This window comes from Harpia harpyja, chromosome 5 (genome assembly GCF_026419915.1).
Source record: "Harpia harpyja isolate bHarHar1 chromosome 5, bHarHar1 primary haplotype, whole genome shotgun sequence".
NCBI classification, from domain to species: domain Eukaryota; kingdom Metazoa; phylum Chordata; class Aves; order Accipitriformes; family Accipitridae; genus Harpia; species Harpia harpyja.
This window is the reverse complement of record NC_068944.1, coordinates 21721751-21741926: the sequence shown is the minus strand read 5'-3', so window position 1 is coordinate 21741926 and position 20176 is coordinate 21721751. Positions and strand designations below refer to the sequence as shown.

General features: G+C 37.4%; 1 protein-coding gene across 2 annotated transcripts in view; it reads right to left on the bottom strand.

Moving 5' to 3' along the window:
• LAMA1 (laminin subunit alpha 1) overlaps window positions 1-20176 on the bottom strand; it is a 110892-nt gene that overhangs the window by 7878 nt on the left and 82838 nt on the right. The window contains exons 41-58 of one of the 2 annotated variants that reach the window (XM_052787090.1): window positions 19388-19481; window positions 17986-18102; window positions 15846-16028; window positions 15376-15530; window positions 13474-13617; window positions 12516-12649; window positions 12121-12271; window positions 11458-11582; window positions 9748-9898; window positions 7899-8043; window positions 7141-7282; window positions 5899-6013; window positions 5528-5698; window positions 4674-4825; window positions 3977-4162; window positions 3343-3505; window positions 2104-2216; window positions 840-1029 (exon numbers count right to left, since the gene is read on the bottom strand). In XM_052787090.1, coding sequence (XP_052643050.1) covers window positions 840-1029; window positions 2104-2216; window positions 3343-3505; window positions 3977-4162; window positions 4674-4825; window positions 5528-5698; window positions 5899-6013; window positions 7141-7282; window positions 7899-8043; window positions 9748-9898; window positions 11458-11582; window positions 12121-12271; window positions 12516-12649; window positions 13474-13617; window positions 15376-15530; window positions 15846-16028; window positions 17986-18102; window positions 19388-19481 — 2631 coding nt within the window. Of the gene's footprint in view, window positions 1-839; window positions 1030-2103; window positions 2217-3342; window positions 3506-3976; window positions 4163-4673; window positions 4826-5523; window positions 5699-5898; window positions 6014-7140; window positions 7283-7898; window positions 8044-9747; window positions 9899-11457; window positions 11583-12120; window positions 12272-12515; window positions 12650-13473; window positions 13618-15375; window positions 15531-15845; window positions 16029-17985; window positions 18103-19387; window positions 19482-20176 lie in introns of those variants that run through there. The other variant, XR_008235189.1, reaches the window with a different exon arrangement.

Here is a 20176-nt window from a genome sequence, read left to right as displayed (position 1 = left end):
GTTAAGGTGTCACATATGGACAAGGGAAGGGAAGCTTAGCAGGATGAATACTGTCATCCTCACCTGCCTTAAGAAAAACTAACATGGTCAGAATTGCTTTTAAAACTCATGCAGACATCACAGTCATTTCTCACAAGGAAAGCAAGGCAGAGCCAGTAGCAAGTAGGTTGCCTAGAGGAACTGGGCAAACAGAGGCTGACAAAGTCTTTGTACAGAAGGCCCTGAATGCTACAGGACACCTGAAAGCTGTAGCCATAATTTCTCCTCAAACTCTCCTTATGCCAAGTCCTCCTCCTCCAGCCTTTCATTCCAAATGTCTACCTTTCTCATGTTGCATCAACCAAGGAAAGGGAATGCCTCCCTATTAGCACTAGCTGCTGACATGTATTATGGTAATATATGTATGACACATATTAAGCGGTAAGTGGGAGAAAGGAGAAACTGTGCACCCACAAATCTCTTTCACCCTGTCACACACTCAGTTGCAGATCTTTGGTGACATAGTGCATGGAAAGCTCTCTGTGGAAAAAGTCAGTTTCTAGACCTCTCTGTTGGGTTCTTCTCTGGTGAAAATGACCATTATTACATAGTTGGCGAACTATTTTATTTCTAAATAATCTGAGATACTTGACAGTAGTTGGATGCTGGAATCGATGCATAATTAATGAGTATTTAAAAGGAAATAATTATACTCAAACACAAATTATCTGAATGGTTTTATGATTGGGTTAGAACTTGTTTGCCTTTGCAACACAGAAAGTGTACAGTAAAGGCAGGGAAAAACCACCCCAGTAACTCCAGGGAAGAGAAAATTGAGTACAAGATTGGCAACTACCTACCGTATGCCATTTTCCATCACTGATAACAGCAGGGTGAAAAGCTACTGTTTTTCCTTTGCCTAGATCAAAGGAGAAATAGAGCTGTCCCCCATGAAGCTGTAGGGCTGCATAATCAACCTGGTTCTGGTGAGCCGTGTAGTAAATCAGGCCACTGGAGGCAAAGGTTCTGAGATTCAGCTGGACAGAAAGTCTAGACAATAAAAATTCAGTGTTACTGAAAGACATTTCTTCCGCATTGATAAAAATCTTTTCTGGAGGCAGAGAACAGCCTCAACCAATTTATTATTATTAAAGGAAATTTATTATTACAAAGGCCAGAAAAGTAGAATTTGCATTGATTTTAAGAAAGCATGACCTATAATGTATTTCATAATAGAAGTCTGTGCTGTACCGGTCAGAGACAGAAAAAGTGCTTGTCACGGAGGAAACTGGGCTTTAAGAGGGACAGGCTCATCTGTTTGCGACTGCAGTCTTGCCTATTGCCCCAAGAAAGGAACAAATTCCAGGATAATGTGATGGTATCCATTACTATTAGCCAGGCTTGCTAGGATATAATGGGCAGACTGAGAACAGCGGGAGGCTTAAAAGGTAGAGGAGCTGATTGAGCCATTTATTATGGAGACACTAGGTTCAGACTACACAGCAGAAAGTCCTTATGTTCAATAGTTACAAAAGAAGGGCTAGAAGCAAAAAAGGCTCTTTTCTCAATGACTGCAGAGGCTTCCCAAGTTGAAAGAAGCACATGCAAGTGGCTTGCAGGCTGTTTTGGGGGACTTTGTTGGGAGCCTCTCAAATTGGGAGTGGCAGAGAGTCTATCACACATTAAGTCTCAACAGAATGATTCTTCTCAGTAGTCTTAGCTCCTTCAGTGACCTGGGGAGTGAAGCAGACATGCAGAGAATCCAGGAGAGGGCAAGATGTTATCTGCATCAGTCAAAGGAGCAGGGACCAGCTGAGCTCTGTATGTAGAAAAGGGAAATCAAAATACTTACAGAAGGTACAGTGGGGCTCTTAAGTCTGAGGGGAAAAAAAATGCAAAACTCTGACCATGAGTTAAACTCATGACCACAAACCTGGGAAAGACAGATAGATTACATTGCAGTGGTCATGATGCCTTCTTCCATGAGGAACCCACAGAAACCTGAAGTGAGGGCCATATTCAAGCTGGTAATGCAGTGATCATTCATGAAAACCATCACTGTGCTTCTTTTAGCTCAATACAAGGTAACACACTGTGTGCATGTGTGATTCAGGATATACTCACTTCTTCCTGACAGTAGACTGATTGAAGAGCAGTGTCAAGTGGCTGCCTTTGGCAAGTCCAAACTGATAAGCACCTTGAACGTGATCAGGTAGCTCATCTTTTGCACAAACTACCTGTTAATGAAAGGACTTTATTAAGAAGAATAGTGTCAGGTGCTGACCAGCAAGTGCTAAATGGCAATGTGCCTATGCAGAACTTTGTAAGGAGCAAAACTGAGCCACATGATAACCACAAAGTGTACAGCAACATCAATGAGCTAAACTCCCAATCATTCTGAGCTATCTTTAGGCTCAAAACGAACTAGTTCTAACGATTAAGCTATGTCTCATGGACAGCACTGGTCTTTTCTACTGAGAAATATTTGTAGTTTTGAGAAGTATTCATTCACCATTTGTCTTAATTGATAGCGCTTTCGATAACAAATGCTGGAAGACAGTACAATTTTGGTGTGAAAATCTTATGGACTTGGTAGAAATATTTTCCTATTTAGTGAGGACACACATTTTTGTTATGATTTGGAGGATGGAGACCTGAGTAACAGAGTATGAGCCAAAGCTATACTTTAGCTCTAAGAAGGACAGCTTATTTCTTTTTATAGCCACAGTTGTATGAAATGTATAAAATCCTGCTTGCTGTTGCCACAGAAAAATGATTTCAGGATGCTTTGGAAACACTTCATTATAAAGATGTGCAGCTGCAGAAGAAGTAATGCTGCCTTCTCTCTTGGGAACAGGGACTGTGTGAGAGGAAACAGGTGCCAAGCAAGCTGCATTCAGACACTGTGTGTCCCTGGAATGGTTTGTGCCTCCTCTTTGACACAAAGCAGAGACTGCATGTGTGTGACCAGGAAATGTGAATGCTAAATTGCACAGCTAATGCAAATCTCAGCACAGAGCTACTTTGGCAGGAATACACTAAAAGATAATAGTTACTGTCAAGTCTTTCTGCTGGGAGATTATCACTCTGCTTTTTCTTTTCTTTTTTAGTGTTGCTGCCTGAACAATGATAAACCTAACTACACTTCCCTTCCAAAAGGCCAACAGGCTGCTACAAAGGTTTATATCACCATTTTTCTATATGAAATAATAATTTCAAATCCACATTCATTGAACCATGCCATGCCATAGAGGAACCAAATATATACAGTCCATACTTTGAAAATTCACCACAAAGCTAAAATACATCTTGCTGTTGAATGCTTTCCTAGAAGAGGCAACAGTGCTTTGCTGTAATACATACTTTTTTTGTATCCGTAAAAGGCCTCAGGGGAACTGGTAAAGCCTGAAGTTCAGGTTGAATCTCAATGTCTTCTGGCTGTATGGCTGGTTTAGGCTTCTCTGACAAAAAACAGCTAGCCATATCCACATGTTCATACTTCATGGAAGTGGTGAAATACAAAAGCCTGTGTTTTAAAAAACCCTACATTTTAAGAGGTGAAATTGCAAATCCCTACACATCCCAAGCACAAGGAGAGTATTTTACAGGGTCTTTCACTAGTAACAGTAGAAAGGGAAAGAAGTGGCATGCTGGGACAAAAAGACTGAGAAGTGGCAAATAATCTGTCCATGGAACAATATTAATAGACAATACTCTTGGAAAACCATTCGGTCTGTGAATGCAGATGAAACTATAGTAGAAAAAGTTGCATTTTGTGCAGCATGTCTATACACATTAAAGACATTTTTAGTGCTATTTGGAAATGTAGCTTGTAATATCCATTTTCTGCCTGTTATAATATCCCGATCATCAGTATCATGTTTATGTTATATTAAAAACCAGGCAAATGGACAATGTCATGAAAGAGATTACAAACTACAATTAATAATTACTATACACAGTTTTCCAAAACAGGGCAGTTACCCCTCTGACTTACTCCTTGTTAAAAATAAGATTGCTGATACAGCCATGAAAGGAGCCAGCTATTTTTAGCCCCAAGATGCCCTCTCCTGCTGGAATGCCACCAGCATAGAAGTTGGAAATATTCATGGGGCTCATTTCTGCTGATGACCCAAGTCTCAGTTCTGCCGGGTTACTTTCATCTACCTGTACAGTTATGATCCTGAAAAAGATAAAGAAGGGAAAACATTCAACAAGGGCCTTAGACATTCATTTTCAAATTAAAGGCATTCCTTTCAGCCTCAACAATGTCCTGTTCTAAGAAATAAAGATTTCATCAGTTTGATAATCCTTTCAATGTCTGGAAACTAGAAGACCACCTTCTTTAGATAATTTTTAACATGTAGAGTTTTGTCAAATATCTTTCTAAATTATTTTGATAGCTATCTTTCCAAATGATTTTGATACCTGTATTTTTTCTAATACTATTTAGGATACTTTACTCAAGTGGCCCAAGCTGTCTAGAGCTTTTGAGAGCTTTTAACTACAACTTCATCAGTGGCTGTATGCTGTATACAATTACCATGTAAACTGGAACACCTCCATTAATAGCAGAAAAACACAGCTCTGATTGTTCCACCTAATGAGCTAGCAAAGGCAGTTCCTCAGAGAGCACAGCGAACTGACAACAGCACACAATAATTAAACAGGTAGTACTGTTCAGTCACATATACCTCTTATTCCTGATTAGGATGACAGAGTGTTCTTGTCCATCACTGTATGTTGCATTAGCAGACCGAAGAATTACTTTTCTAGTACTTGCTCTGTCTCCAGCATTAACATGCACTGCAAGATGACCGTCGATCAGCATGATGGAAAAGAAGGGCTGTGGATTTAATCAGAAGATTAATTTTTAACTATAACTCAATTTCCCATCACTCATTCAGTGTTTAAACAGAATATACTTTGGAAAAATTTACCTCCAACTTTCTTCTAAACAAAATTTTTAATGAAACTCAGAGACTAGTAGGCATGTATTGGTACCTCTCAGAGTGCAAAACCTTCTAACAGAAAATGTGAAAGCTGGAAATTTCTCTGGTCATGACAGAAATTCAGGTTAAAATGCAGGAGTTTTTTTATACCACCACCAACCCACTGCTCCTCCCCTTAGAGGAAGGAAATAAGAAGGGGCAGGTATTCCTACTAAGACTTTGTCCTTGGATTTCAGGAGCTCCGAAACAGTCCACCAGATAAGGTAGCTGTTCATCTCAAATCCTTCAGTAACTACTTCTAACAGAAGTGGAAAGTAATATACTGTGTGCATTTCATGTGCAGTTTTCCTCCTTGTTGCAAAAGCATTCCAGGTCCTAGTAACCATAACAGGTCTCTGCTAACTGATCCTTCACTTCTCCTCTGCTGCAATGAATATCCTCTGTTCCCCACCTAGCCTCTGTATTTGGGCCTTCCTAAGCTGAATAAATTTTACTTTCTCATTCTTTGCAAGTTACAGTCATAAAAACCTGACTTGATATTACAAAATAAAAATGGCAAAAACAAAACCAAAAAAATCTTTGTTTTCAGTACTTGCCAAATGTGCTTGTCTACGTCGTCGCTTTTCCAGTCCCCTGCTGAGTCCAGCAAGGATGATGCCGTTGCTGTTCTTTGTAGCAAAAGTTGCCATCAGTTCCGATTCTGGGCTTAAGGACTTGGGTACCAACTCAATATATCCATTGTTCAAGATGTTCACACTACGAATAGGCTATTTTATGAGGAAGAGAAATAATTACTGAGTTTGTCCCTACATAGCACCCAATGAGAAAAAAAATTAAAGTATAGATTAGATTATCTTAGAATTTTTCAAGATAAACCCATTTCAACTTACTATATTCTTTCACAAACATTACTATCCATTGTTCAATAACAATAAAGATCAGGTCACAAAACCTAAAAGTCTCCTACCTCCAATACACAGCCTTTTCTTACTCCATATGAATTTCTAAGCAAGTCAAAGGTTGAACGGGATATTTCTAGATTCTTGATACATCCCACGTACATTCTACTATTAAGACCTTTCCTGAAACACAAAACAAGGGTTTTTTTCCAAGGAGTAGTATTTGGAATCTCCTAGGAGAAAAGATTAAGTTTTCTTCAATAAGAAAAAGAGATCTGTTTTAAAGAATGCAGTCACACCAGTAAAAATGAAAACAGCAGTAATTCGGGTTTTTACTCTTAGCAGATATCAATTCTGATCTTAAAAAGAGTCAGATAACATTGTCCCCAAATGGAAACATATAATCGTGTAGTGCTGTGTTGCCATGCCAGGTCATTTTCCAAAACTTTGAGGTGAATCTTCAGCTGAAATGTAATGGCTTGTGTGAGAGAGGGTAACTGTAGCTCTCTACTACCTAGCAATTCTTTTCCATTTCTTAAGTCTGGAGGATGCCTAATTTGGTTCCAGATTTAACTCAGAGAAATCTAAGGCTGTCCTGCCATAATCCCTCACAGGCTGCTACGCCAGTTAAGATTAACAAGTCTGCACCTCTGCAATAACTGCGCAGAGATCAATATTGTCCTGGAATTTACCTTATTGTCAAGAGCATGCAGATAGTTTAATTAGATTTTATTTTGCCATGTTTATCCTTTCAAAGTGAAGCCCCTGGAAAAAATGTGACTTTACAAGTTCAGCAGGGATGTGCAATACAAAAAGTATAAACTAGAGACATGCTATAAAATATATATTTGCAATGTTTTTTGTTGCTCTGTTCACAACTGTTTCTCCTCTGTTCCAAGTTTCAGAACTGAATTACAAGAATTACTTTCTGAAGTAGAACTTTTATCCTGAAGCGCATAAATACCAGCTGGAAAACACAAGGCTTACACAGGTAGAGATCAAAGGAACTCCCAGGCAGCAGTGCTGAATGCTTGCTGCAGTCTGACACCAAGAACAGGCAGCTACTGTGGCAGCTGCTGTTGTGGAAATCACCCATAGAGGGGAAAAACAGAAGCTTGTCTGTGATCTGAACTGCAGTGTCAAACCTACCAGTGAAAAGCACCATACTAGAGTTTGAAGGCCTGGCCATAAACAAGACTTCAGACTGCACTGATTTTCATTAATTTCAGTGGAGATAGCAGAATTTGTTAAAGTCTTTTCCTCTACTTACAACTCTCTTAGCAAGGGGGAAAAGCAAAAGGACACTTTACCTCACAGTCCTTGATCTTGGCAGCCCACCAATGAAGATTGGGTCCTTATCAGAGCGGTTCAGGTCTGAGGCAATCCCAGGAGATTCTCCTTGCTTGGTTTCTTTATAATTGAGGTTATATGCATCCATGACTGCCAAAATCCCTGCAAAGAAAAGACAGTAAAGATCTGGAGAAGGAAACGAATACACATTCTTGCAGTTTGGCAATCCTGTGTCTAATAAAGGAAAACGTATTCATTGACTCAAACATGTATGGACAATCTTCTTATTTTTAGAATGAGTAATTTATTGTACTTCCAGCTATTCTGTTAATGTCATTCATTCTTCTCTGTCAAAACCAAACCTGGGGAAGTCTATGGGAAAAAATATATATGTTATAGCTATTAACACATATTATTTCTAATGCATTACTTCCCAAACATAGGCCCCAAAATACTGTTGTAGTAGGTGCTATTAAAATGCAGAACAGAAAACATGATCCCTGATACACAGACTTGGACAAAGATCTTTCACTCTTTAAAGACTATTAATATGTTTTTGTCTAGCAGCTTCTGCACTACCTGCTCTTTATAAGATGTGCCAAACTGAGCACAAGATTTACACTGCTGTCCTTCTAAAAGCAAAGTAACATAGGTTTGACTGCTAAAGAAATGGCATTGGAAGTGACCAAATTTGGTTGCAATGATGTTCCCTGTGGCTATCTTAGATATTTCTATTTGTAAATGTGCAGAGACCTGTTTTTTTCAGTCTGCAGCCTACCTTGTTTCTTGTTCCGACTGAAGGAAATTTTATACCACGTTCCATTGTTGTAATGATTTTCTGTTGTAAGAGCAAGAGGTCCTGAACCTAGATCAACAGTCAGTCTCACTTTGCCACCAACAAGCTCAAGGGACAGGAAGTCTCTCTAGGAGGAAAAAGCAAACAAACAAGCAACAGATTAAAATCTTCCAAAAGGATGCATCCTTGGCAGGTTTGGGCTACTGTGTGAAAAAGGTTTGGTAACTGTTGTACCTAGACTATTTGTTAGGCTGTCCTGGTTTCAGCTGGGATAGAGTTAATTTTCTTTCTAGTAGCTGGTATAGTGTTATGTTTTGGATTTAGTATGAGAAGAATGTTGATAACACACTGATGTTTTCAGGTGTTGCTAAGTAGCGTTTATACTAAGTCAAGGATTTTTCAGCTTCTCATGTCCAGCCAGCAGGAAGGCTGGAGGGGCGCAAGAAGTTGGGAGGGGACACAGCCAAGACAGCTGACCCAAACTGGCCAAAGGAATGTTCCATACCATGTCACATCACAGTATATAAACTGGGGGGAAAGCTGGATGGGGGCTGCTGCTCGGGAGCTAACTGGGCATTGGTCAGCAAGTGGCGAGCAATTGCATTGTGCACCACTTGTTTTGTATATTCCAATTCTTTTATTATTATTATTCTTGTAATTTTATTTTTGTTATTGTTGTCATTGGTAGTTTCTTCCTTTCTGTTCTATTAAACTGTTCTTATCTCAACCCATGAGTTTTACCTTCTTTTGGTTTTTTTTCCGATTCTCTCCCCCATCTCACTGGGTTGGGAGGGAGTGAGCAAGTGGCTGCATGGTGCTTAGTTGCTGGCTGGGGTTAAACCATGACATAGGCCCAAGACAGTTCTTTGCTATGTTTAGGAAAATTAAGTTACATGTACCTTACAAGGATGTCTTTTCGTTTTGTTTTGTTTTGTTGTTATTCTTGCTTAAATGCATCATCAGTCTTGATTACTCAGCAGAGTAAGTTTTAAATAACAAATGTCACATTTGGGGTTTTTTGGATGAAGTTGAGAGTAATTTGATTTGACTGTTAGCATAATGATCAAACACTACAATGTTCTTTCTGCAAGAAGCAAAGTGCTTCTTCACGCAGTAAAAAAGACTTTCTGAATTGTATTAAAAGTACCCCCTCTGCACTGTAAAACTTAAGTCAGATATCATTGTGCAATACATTCAGGCAGTGAGTACATAAAGCAAATGAATAATGCAGTGACTCTGAAACAATCTGTGTCTAAACAAAGCTTTGTCCTCCTTCAGGAAAAGAAAACCACCAGCTAAGTATGTGGTAAACTGCATGACATGACAGTGAAGGTCTGGAGCTAGGTCTACGTTATATTGCTGTTGCAGGGAGTTTTATTTAATTTATTTCAGTTTACTGAATTCTCATCTTACGGATTTAATTCAATATGCCCATTCAATATTGTCTTTCTGCAAGCTCAGTTCCAAAAGATTTTACATTCTGCAAAGGTTCCTCCAAATGAACAGAACTAGTTGCCCTACTGTTTCTTTTTCTTGCCTTTAGTTAAATAATCATTAATTTTAGTCTAGAATTAAAACAAATTATGGAGAATTGTTTTCATTACTTAATTTTGGCCTTAGTATATGTGAATATTTGCTCCAAGGAGTTATCTCTAGGGTTCCTGTCTTTACTCCTTTGGCTTATGATGTTAATCACAGGTAATAATCTATACAAAGATAATAACTTGGTTTAATATACATAAGCTGAAAAGTAACAAAGAAGAAAGCAAGAAACCATCAAGTGATCTAAACACAGTGTTTGACAGCTTAAGAATCTAATCCATTTTCTTACAGTGCCATTTGAAGCAAGATACAGAATCAGCCCATTAGGTGAAAAGGTACTGAAAAATATTATTATCTGAGTCACAGTTGAGCGAAGCGCCTTCTCCACAACTGAGTATCCACTGCCATCAAAGTGGAATGAAGTGTCCTCATCCTGTGGGCTACGGAAGCAGAAAACAAGAGTTTAAAATGTTAACTGAAGATTTGTGGTTTTCCAGTCATTTTTATATAAAATATAAGAAAAATTATATCAGTTGGTGCAGCCCCCAGGCAGTATGATTAGAAAGTATGGAAAGAGACTTGAATCTTGATGTTATGAATATCTGAAGGATTCCAGCCAAAGGCCACTTTCTTTATAGAATCTTACAATACAGGATTTAGCCATAGGGAAGGATGTGTGCAAGATAAAATATATTCTTCCCTGATATATGAAAAAAACCCCATCGATTCCTTAAGGAAAAAATAATTGTTACAACATACACCCTTCTTACTTAAAAGATGTTATCTATCTATCTGTCCTGGTTTCAGCTGGGATAGAGTTAATTGTCTTCCTAGTAGCTGGTATGGTGCTATGTTTTGAGTTCAGTATGAGAAGAATGTTGATAACGCTGATGTTTTCAGTTGTTGCTAAGCAGTGTTTAGTCTAAAGTCAAGGATTTTTCAGCTTCCCATCCCCAGCCAGCAAGAAAGCTGGAGGGGCACAAGAAGTTGGCACAGGACACAGCCAGGGCAGCTGACCCAAACTGGCCAACAGGGTATTCCATACCATGTGACGTCCCATCTAGTATAGGAACTGGGGGGAGTGGGGGTGGGGGATCGCCGCTCGGGGGACTAACTGGGTGTCGATCAGTGGGTGGTGAGCAATTGCACTGCGCATCATTTGTACATTCCAATCCTTTTACTATTGCTGTTGTCGTTTTATTAGTGTTACCGTTATCATTATTAGTTTCTTCTTTTCTGTTCTATTAAACCGTTCTTATCTCAACCCACGAGTTTTACTGCTTTTCCCGATTTTCTCCCCCATCCCACTGGGTGGGAGGGGAGCGAGTGAGTGGCTGCGTGGTGCTTAGTTGCTGGCTGGGGTTAAACCACGACATTATCAAAATGCTTTGCGTAATTGCACTTACAATACATGTTCTATTAGACCCTTTCCCTGCAATATAATACTTGTAAAAAATCTCATACAATCAAGCAGCACCCTCTGCTGTTTCTACACGAAACTTTCTGCAAAAGGCAATATAGTCAAGCATATTTCTTTTCAATTCCTTAAGCATAAAAATAGTACGGTCTGCAATCCCCTTTCACAACAATTACAATAACAGTAGCAAGTTCAGTGGCTACAGTTTTGCTATGGATTTTTTTATAGGAGTGCTTTACACTGTTTCTTATCCTAGGAAAGAATAAATTTGTCTTGCTGGAAATTACTGGAAAGCAAACATTCCAGAATAGTTTGATTCACTGGCAGTCCCTACTTCCAATGCACAAAATAGACCACAGCAATAGAACTCTCCTGAAAAGATGATTAATAAGTGATAAAATTCCATACAATGAAATGATTTGACACCACTGGCACATTCAGATTAGTGCGTTCAGAACTAAGTTAATGATCATTGAAACACTACAATTTGTCTGAGTTCATTATTTTTAGCTAGCACAGAAATATATATTACAGATGTAAATTACTCTGAATCTATTACAAAAAAAGAGTGAGACAAAATACCTTCCAAAACAGCCATTGCACTTGCCCTCTCTTTCCATGTAGTTCCAAAGACCAATAGATTTGCCATTCAGGGATGCCTCTCCTATGCATCCTTTAAAATGGGTCACCTTAACAGCAGGCGATTTCTGTAAGACAAAAAATACTTCATGAATAAAATTAATGTTAAGTACTCTGAAAATTATGCAGCCAAATTTTTGCTTGGTTGTTTTCCGTGAACTCTAACTTTGTTAGATATAAATCATAATAAAAGAACACTCTTTAGCATAACTAATAACAATTATGATTTAAATCATAATAGATAGATTTGCAGCAAGTAAAAAAGTAAAATAACTATGTCCTTGACCTATTTACATGCCTCATGGCACGAATAACAATGGCAAACAAAAAGAAGCCATGGAAGAAGGAAAAGAAAAACAAATTCATTGTGTAATATCTATGTATCATGCATGCACACACAGCCTGTCCTGGTTAACACTTTATGCAAAAATTTCCAGGGAAAATTAACTTCAGGATACTAGAATATCCTTATAGCATCTTTGCTTTATGTTCAGAGTAGCTGGCATTTCTTGATGAAGTAACAAATTCATGCAATTATTTCTAAGTCAAAAGTATCTCTCAAACATGATAAATACATTTTACAGACTGCTAATCTCAGAATTTAACCTTGATTTGCCCTCCAAGTCCTCCAATAAACATTAGGGTTGATTTGTTAACATCCAGTATGCTGGCTGTCCCCGGAGAGGTTGCAGTTTTAGATGAAGGCTTCTGATTGGAGTTCATTTCCTCTATGCTGAGTGTACCTGTTTTTCCAAACCTGCCAAGTACAAATACTAATAAATAGTCTTAGAAATCACAAGGCTTAATCAACACATGCTATTGGCTGCTCTTTTTAAGGATAATAAAAATCTTGTCACTGGAAAACTCAGAAGATGATTTGTGTTGTTTATGCCAAGTTCACTCACTAAGTAGCTGGACATTTCTACAATACAGCCATCTCATTAAAATTAATAATAATCAATTTTCCTATCCTACATTTATGCCATTCTCATTTTAACTACCTGGTTGCATGTATTCTGTGCCATTTGTTGTTGTCAATTTGAAAATCAGGGTATTCCACTCTTGTTGATCCAGAGCCTAAATCCCAAAGAAGAGCTACCTTACCACGTCGCATCTCCACCGCAAGGAAGTCTGCCTGAAAAACAACAGGGCTTATTCTAATACAGGGCATCGAACATGTAGTTTCTGCTTTGTGTCTTTTAACATGTAACATTGAGAAAGTCTTCCCAGACTCCTGTCCCTACATCCCATATTATGGGAGTTGGCTTTTAGCAAAATCAGGCCCAGTAAGTTTTTACTCATTTTTACTTCTAATGAAACCAAAAAACTCAGCTTATATACAAGTAGGTGAATGTTTTCTTTATAGATATATAAAAACATGTGATGTACACACACGTAGCCATACAGAAATACACAATTCTGAGTGTATGTGAAGTGACCTACCAGTCTATGAAAAAGTACTATCACATTATAGCATGCCACAAGGAGCTAATAGGTGTGCATTTATTAGGATTACAGAGGGAAGGAAGAGGAGGGCAATGTGACAGTGAGCCATCATGCTCCGTTTCAAGTGAGTGGATGCACCATGCTCATGAGGGCCAAATCAAGTACTTTCTCTGCAATACCAGACAAATTGCTTGATATACTCCAGCATGCTATATGAAAGCATCACAGAGTGTTACACTCCATGAAGTTAATGCACAGCACGGGAAAAGGAAGGGGGAGTTTATGACATAGCCAAGAGGCAATGCTGAGAAATCAGGTGTTTTTATTCCCTACCTTTGAGGATCTCTGGAATAATCTAAGGCACAAAAATATTTCCACCCCTAGTGAACACATTTGTCTGCCAGGGGCCTCACCTGGATACTTAGTTTGAAGTCAAGTAGGAAAAAACTTATATATGGTCATTTAAAACATTTTACTACCATCACCTTCAGTAAATGTATGCCAGAAACTTACCTTTCCATTGCTACCCAGATAGAAAAGGAGGTTATCTGGTTCAGCAGTTTTCACATTGAGCGTTAAGGTGTTGTAATTCGTAGATGAAATTTGGGTTTTGTAGGCACGAATGCAATCTCTGTCTGCTGACACTGCAACTTTAATCTGGGGTGGAGGGGGGAAGGAGAAAATGGAATCTAAACGAGACTCAGTGTACACAGCACATATTTCTGGAATATGTACTTAGCTTCTGACCAACAAATACAACCTATTTGCTGAGATACTTTCGTGCAATCTAAGTATTGCTACCTGGGTTAGATCATAGCAATCTCCTAGGAATCACTTGCAAACAGGTTCACAAATAGAAAAGAACAAATTCTGTCATAATTCACACAATTAGGAGATTTGAAGCCAGTAAATTTAACTATTCAAATACCTCAGAAAATAACAATAAATCTTGGGTCAGAAGTATATATATTAGTAAGAGCCACTGCAATAATATCAGAAAATAAAGATACAGAAATTCAAAACCTTTAAAAAAAAAAGGAAACAATTTCTAGTCTACATTGAGAGAAGTTTTTTTTGGTTTTTTTTTAAATTTAAAAGGCAGACAGTCTGCAATAATTCTTGTTATTTCAAAGTTTTACAACACAGTTTGCATGACTATTCAAAAGATACATTTGTGCATATATTACAAGTTAAACTGTTTTAAGATTAAGTAGAGAAATTCATATTCCCATTGTCATACCACTAACTCCTTTGAACACTGTCTAGTATACTAATAGGACAGCGACTCAAGCTAAATGCAGCCAAACTACAAGGAGCTTGTAGCATAATGACAGAAAACCCATTTTAACAACAAAAAAGCCTCAACTTCATCAACTTCATTGAATATGCCTGCAACAACTAAACACATAAAGCACACGTGAGTATGTGCATATGGATAGATATAGAAAGTTTCTCTCATATAGGCAAAGTTTACCAAAAACCAGAACAAACTCAGAATTGAAAAATGGGATTTTGCTTTTACTTCTTTTCACCCCGGCAGGAATGTCTGTAGTTTATGACACTTCAGAAAATACTACTCCCTCTTTTCTGCAGTAGATTCATTAAGCTTCAGTAGACTGTGACAGAGAAGCAATAACCATATAATGAAAGAGATTTGCAGAAAACTGAAAGCCTCTTACTTTTTAAAACAAAACCTCCCTAAACTTTACAATAACATACCTATACTAAAGCCAGAGGCATACCAAATATTACTGAGTGCAAAGTCATTTTCATATTCCCCTTACAGTTTAATGAGGTCCATAATACAGTTGATTGACTTTTATTGTCTTTAAGGTGGGGCAGAGATTCAAAAACAAGTATATTATTTGTCTTAAAAGTATTCTGGGTGCACGGCAGCTTCTTGCAAAGAAGAACATATGGACATGGCAGGGCGTAGATGGCAAATTTATTGTTAGAATCAACAGTCCTGTTAAAAAATTTGTAATGATATTTGATGTTATATGGAGGTATCCCCCATTAATCTCTAAAATAAGCTTAGAAATTAACATCTTGTCCTAAAAAGAATGGCAGCACCATCCCCTCACTTGTCTCTTTTTCACCAAAATACCTCTGTGATTGCTTTCTGACATACTGTATTTCATTATTTTTACAGGAAACAAAAGGAAATAGTAAATAAATTACTGCCTTGCTGTTCTGACAAACTCACAAATGCAGTAAGAAACTTGAAGCTAAAACTATGAAGTGTACCAACAGCCCTGCCAGTATGCTTTTAGCATCAGTCAGTGCTCTTGGACTTCAGTGAGATCCCAGAACAACCAGGTACTTTGACAGTAAGTTTTAGGCTCTTTATCTCAAAGAACTTCCCTGCCAAAAAGTGAAAGTGAAGCCGTTTAAGTCTGGGATGATGGAACTTACAGATGCTGCCTGCTTGCGGGCCTGGCTGATGAGCTCTTTAATTTCAGACAAGTTTCTGTTCAGGTTCTCCTCTAGCATTTTCAAAGGCTTCAGCCTATCCAATAAAAGACTTGCTTGTGCTTCAACTTCTTTAACTTGTTTTTCAGCTATGATTGCTGCCAAACATAAATGAAATTTTGAGGCAGGTTGAAAGAGAAATGTACTTGTTCATTGCTAAAATACTTAGCCAAGGTGGCCTGTTTCTGATCGTTTTGTTTTCAGCAATTTTAAACATCAGTAAGGAATATCCATATTTAAGGGTATCCCATGTGACAGCTTTAGAGGTCTTTTTAAAAGTTAGCGCATCTTTATTGAATTAGGAAGAAACTTTCAGTCCACCAGACTCATATTTAATGCCTATTAAAACTGAATATTGGTACTGCTTCTGCAAGCAGTGACATTTCTAAAGAGCAATGAAGCAGGAAACTTACCAGCTTTTGATGAATCAGTTATAAGTTCACTAGTTTTCCTCAATGTGTCATTAACTCGGGACAACGTAGAGGAAGTATTCAGCAGCTTTTGACTGAAATCCCCAAAGTGACTTAAACCTACCACAGCACTGGTGTTTGCAGACACAGCCAGCTCTTTCACTTCAAGCATGTATTTCCTTGTATCTGAAACACAGTTCCGAGGTTAAAAAAAAATTCACAGCTTTCATACATACCTGGGAGTAATAAAGGCCTGACTTCATAACACCACCATTACAAACATAGTCAACACACTAGAAATGCTGTCAGTTACATTCCTTTCATAGTAAGAGTTATATGTTTGTTCATTTGTATTTTTTCAGTCTGTGAGGGGAGCTCCAAACCAAGACCTACTGTGATCTAACTTTGCTTAGCTGTTGAATGTGCCATGGCTTACAGAGTGGGAAGTTTACCTTCTGTGAAACTGGAGTGCCAGGAGGCTGGTGCAACGCCTCTTGCCCAGTTACTAAGTTGGAAAATGGCCATGGCTATGGCCCTGGACAAAACAAATGGTAAATGTTCCCAAGCTGGTGATACAGATATGGATCTAGCTATAGATGTAGTTATGTTTATTCATACACACACACACAGAGGTATATAATAACAAAATATATTACACACATATATAAATAATAGAATGTGCAGCAATTTTAATTAAGGCTCATCAGTTTAGATTTTCAAGTCTTTTGATCAAAAAGACTTGATTAATCCAAGTTTCAAATTCTAGGAAAACTGTTTTATTTTTCATGACCAGCTCTGAATACAATACAGACACAGAAGGCAGTGATGGGGAACTTGATTCTGCCTATCTCAGCAGGAAGATTATATGAATACATCAGGCTCATAGTGTTTAACTTCCCTAAATAAGTGTTGGCACCCAGAGTCACTAGTCTGAGACTTACATTTTGAATCCTACAGAAAGCTGGTGAGGCAAAAGGTCTATTACACCCTTTGCTTTGGGCTGCGATTACTTATACAGTGAGTGCACCACTCCCAATCTCAGCCTACCCCTTATACCCTCTGTGCCCAGAATAGTGGGAAGATGCTGCAGCTGGCACAAAAGGCCTGATTTAGGTTTACAGGGATCCTTCTTCACCACCAGTACCCTATAGAGGGCAACGTCACCATGAATCTCTGCCCAGATAATAAAAAAAAAAAATAAAAAAAAAATTAAAAAAAAGAGAGAAAACTTCAAGAAATGTAACAACAAAACTGAAATCAAACAATGTTAATCTGTGAGTTAAGGGGAAGAGTCCTATGATTTTAATAATGCCTTAATTTTCAATGTTTAGCTTTAGGTTAGATGATAGCATCCTGCAATTAATATCCAGTGTAACTTTATCACTAATATCACCCTTTAGTGCGAGTTAAGAACTGGAGTCGTAAAATGGGTGTTTTAAAGCTTTGGACTTAGCATTCTAATCTGGACGTACAGTACAGCCCAACAACCCAGGCAGAAGGTCTTTATGAGTGTTTTTCTACCTTAAAAAAACATTATTAAGGTTGGCAAAGTATTTCAGACCCTCTTATTCACAACTTCAAAGACATTTTCTCTATTAGTTTCCATGAACTCTAGGTCTTGCCTTTATCCAAAATAATGACTTTTTTTTTTTAAAGGGAATTCTTTTGTTTTGGAAAAGCACAGAAAGAATGTTTTAATAGGTTAAATGAAGTCAGCATTTACAACAAGAAACCATTTAGATGCAGATAATAAGATTCACAACACAGTATAAACAATTCTGAAACAAGCTATCAAAAGAAAGCAAAACCTCACAGTTCCATATATAAGTCACTCTCTATGTGGGATTAAATATTCTAGGACTTCACTCTCTTCTCATATCAGTGTAATTATATTGCTTTCAGAGCCCCTCCTGATTTACAGCAATGTGAAATGGGAATCAGACTACAGACCTTTTATGATAACCCAGTTATGTTTCATGGGTTTACTAAAAAATGCAAAGTATTCCTTGTAAGGGAAGAGGCTAAATAAGTCTCCAGTATAGGTTATTGCTAAGTCTCTGCAATCAGACAATGCACAGCATTTTATTACAATTGTACTAGACGGTTCTCTAATAAGGAGAATGTCAATATAAATTTCACTTACCATTAGGCAATGCTCTTAGTGTCAACAGGGAATCATTAAGCTGGTTGACAATTTTATCAGTACTTTCCTGAATCTTTTCTACCTTTTTGTTCAACCCATTCAATCCAAATAAAAGGCCTGTTGGAAGAAATAAGTGTGATTTTTCTATGCATATACAAATACCATACAACCCACACAAACCCTATGTATAGGGATAAAAAGCATTCACTTATTTAATAAATGGAAGTTTTGGGGGGGGAGGGTTGTTGTTTTGTTTTTTTTGTTTTTTTTTTTCTCAACAGAATTTGCATTTTACAAGCAGGAATGCAAAATAAATGCAGTATGCACAGATAAGCTCCTGTGGGCACTGTCGCATTCGAAGTTATTCTTTTTGGCCAATTCCATCAGACTGAATTGGTAGAAACATAGTTAGGAAAAGGCTCTAAATTAAAATGATTCTATGATTGTGAACTCTTATTTTTACGATGTCTTCACTTTTTGTGATATATGACAGGAGTCAAAGAAGTGTTTTTCTTTTATTTATTTGTGATCTGTTTGCAGAATCCTCTCACTAGAAATAAAAATATGCAGAACAGAAGGAACAAAAATGGTATGTATTCTGTCCATCTGAATTACATAAAATGCATACATATTTGTAAAGCCATTGATATTAAAAGCAAAGACCATTTTACAGTTATAGTTTATCTCTGCAAAACACTCACTTTCTGTCCAATTTTGCCCAAAATTTCCCTTAGGGTCAACCTCTGCTCCTACACAAAGTCTATGTTCAAAATACTTTTGAACTGCCATGGTGCAGAGTTCAATACCTTGCTGATATCTTTGGAGAAATAAAAAAACAAAAGGATTTTGGAATTTATAGAGGGACACTGAGCCAAAAGGTACTTTGCGCAGACAAAAAATGTTCAGCTTGTTGCTGTATTGCAGCGGTGTAGGAGGAACAAGTAAAAATGATTATGATTTAAATATATCATCCTACATACTTGTGTAATCCATGATTTATTAGATGAAATTAGATTAATGGATTTCTTCAAGAATTATGTTTGTTCTTTGTCTACTGTACAATCTCTAATGATTTAATTCATAAAATTTGGAAAAACCACCATTTAAAGAAAGCATTGCTTGGAGGTAAATGAGGTATAGTGAAGGCCAATTTTTTTAAATGTTTACAGAGAAAAACTGTATTCTTACCCAAAAAAGTAAAGTACTACATGACTTCGTAATGTGTTAATCTTAATTGTATGAAAATATGTATATAGTCATAGTTTTATGCAGTATTTTACCTTAGCTTATGCTCATTAAAAAAAAAAAAACAAAAAAAGCCCCAAAAAACCAAAAAAACCCACCACAAAACAGGATACAGAAAAAGAAATAAAAGCAGAAATGTGAACTCTAAAGAACTGACCATCACTTTTTTTCTTCAGATTTTTAGCTTCATTCTGAAATTTGGAGCTAAGCAGTAGAGTTTCTTTTCCAAGAAGACTGAGGGACTCCTCTGGCTGAAAAAAACAGTATCAGTTGCCACAGGTGAAAAACAAAAATTCAGATGAAAACATTAAGTATCTCCAGATGTCTACTTCAAGTTACTGAACATTCTCGTTATTTATGAGATATTCTATTTATTACCTTATTAAGCATCAATTAAAAAAAATACAAGTTGCAATCATCTGTCCAAGAATGTGACATTGAATCTCTTTGTGAGTTAATAAAAAAAAAAAACCAACTGTGAAACAAAACCTACCAAATTCTAATTTGAACACTGCTACTGATTCAGTGTTGCCTTTTGGAACATCAGTAATTCTAGCTCCAGGCCTACGTAAAAATTCCCAGCACTGAACACTTTAAAGTGAGATAGCTCAAAATTCCAGTCTTTAAAGTGTTCTTTTAATCCATTTCTTCAACTGGAAAATCTGGAAAAGTACCTTGAAGGATTCATGCTGTACAAAGCTTTAATAACACAGACTGCTATAAAATAACATGCAAGCTCACAAGACAATGCCAATTATTTTGATCACTACCATGTGAATGTGTTGTCACATATTTGTTTCTCCAGGCATAATGTGCATGACACTTGTAAAACATATCCCATTCCTTCCTGGGGTTTACAATCACAAAAAGCAGAAAGAGATAAGAGGGGGGGGAATAGAAAAGTATGAAAGTAATAAGGTCAGACTGGTAACTGGTCAGGTCTTTT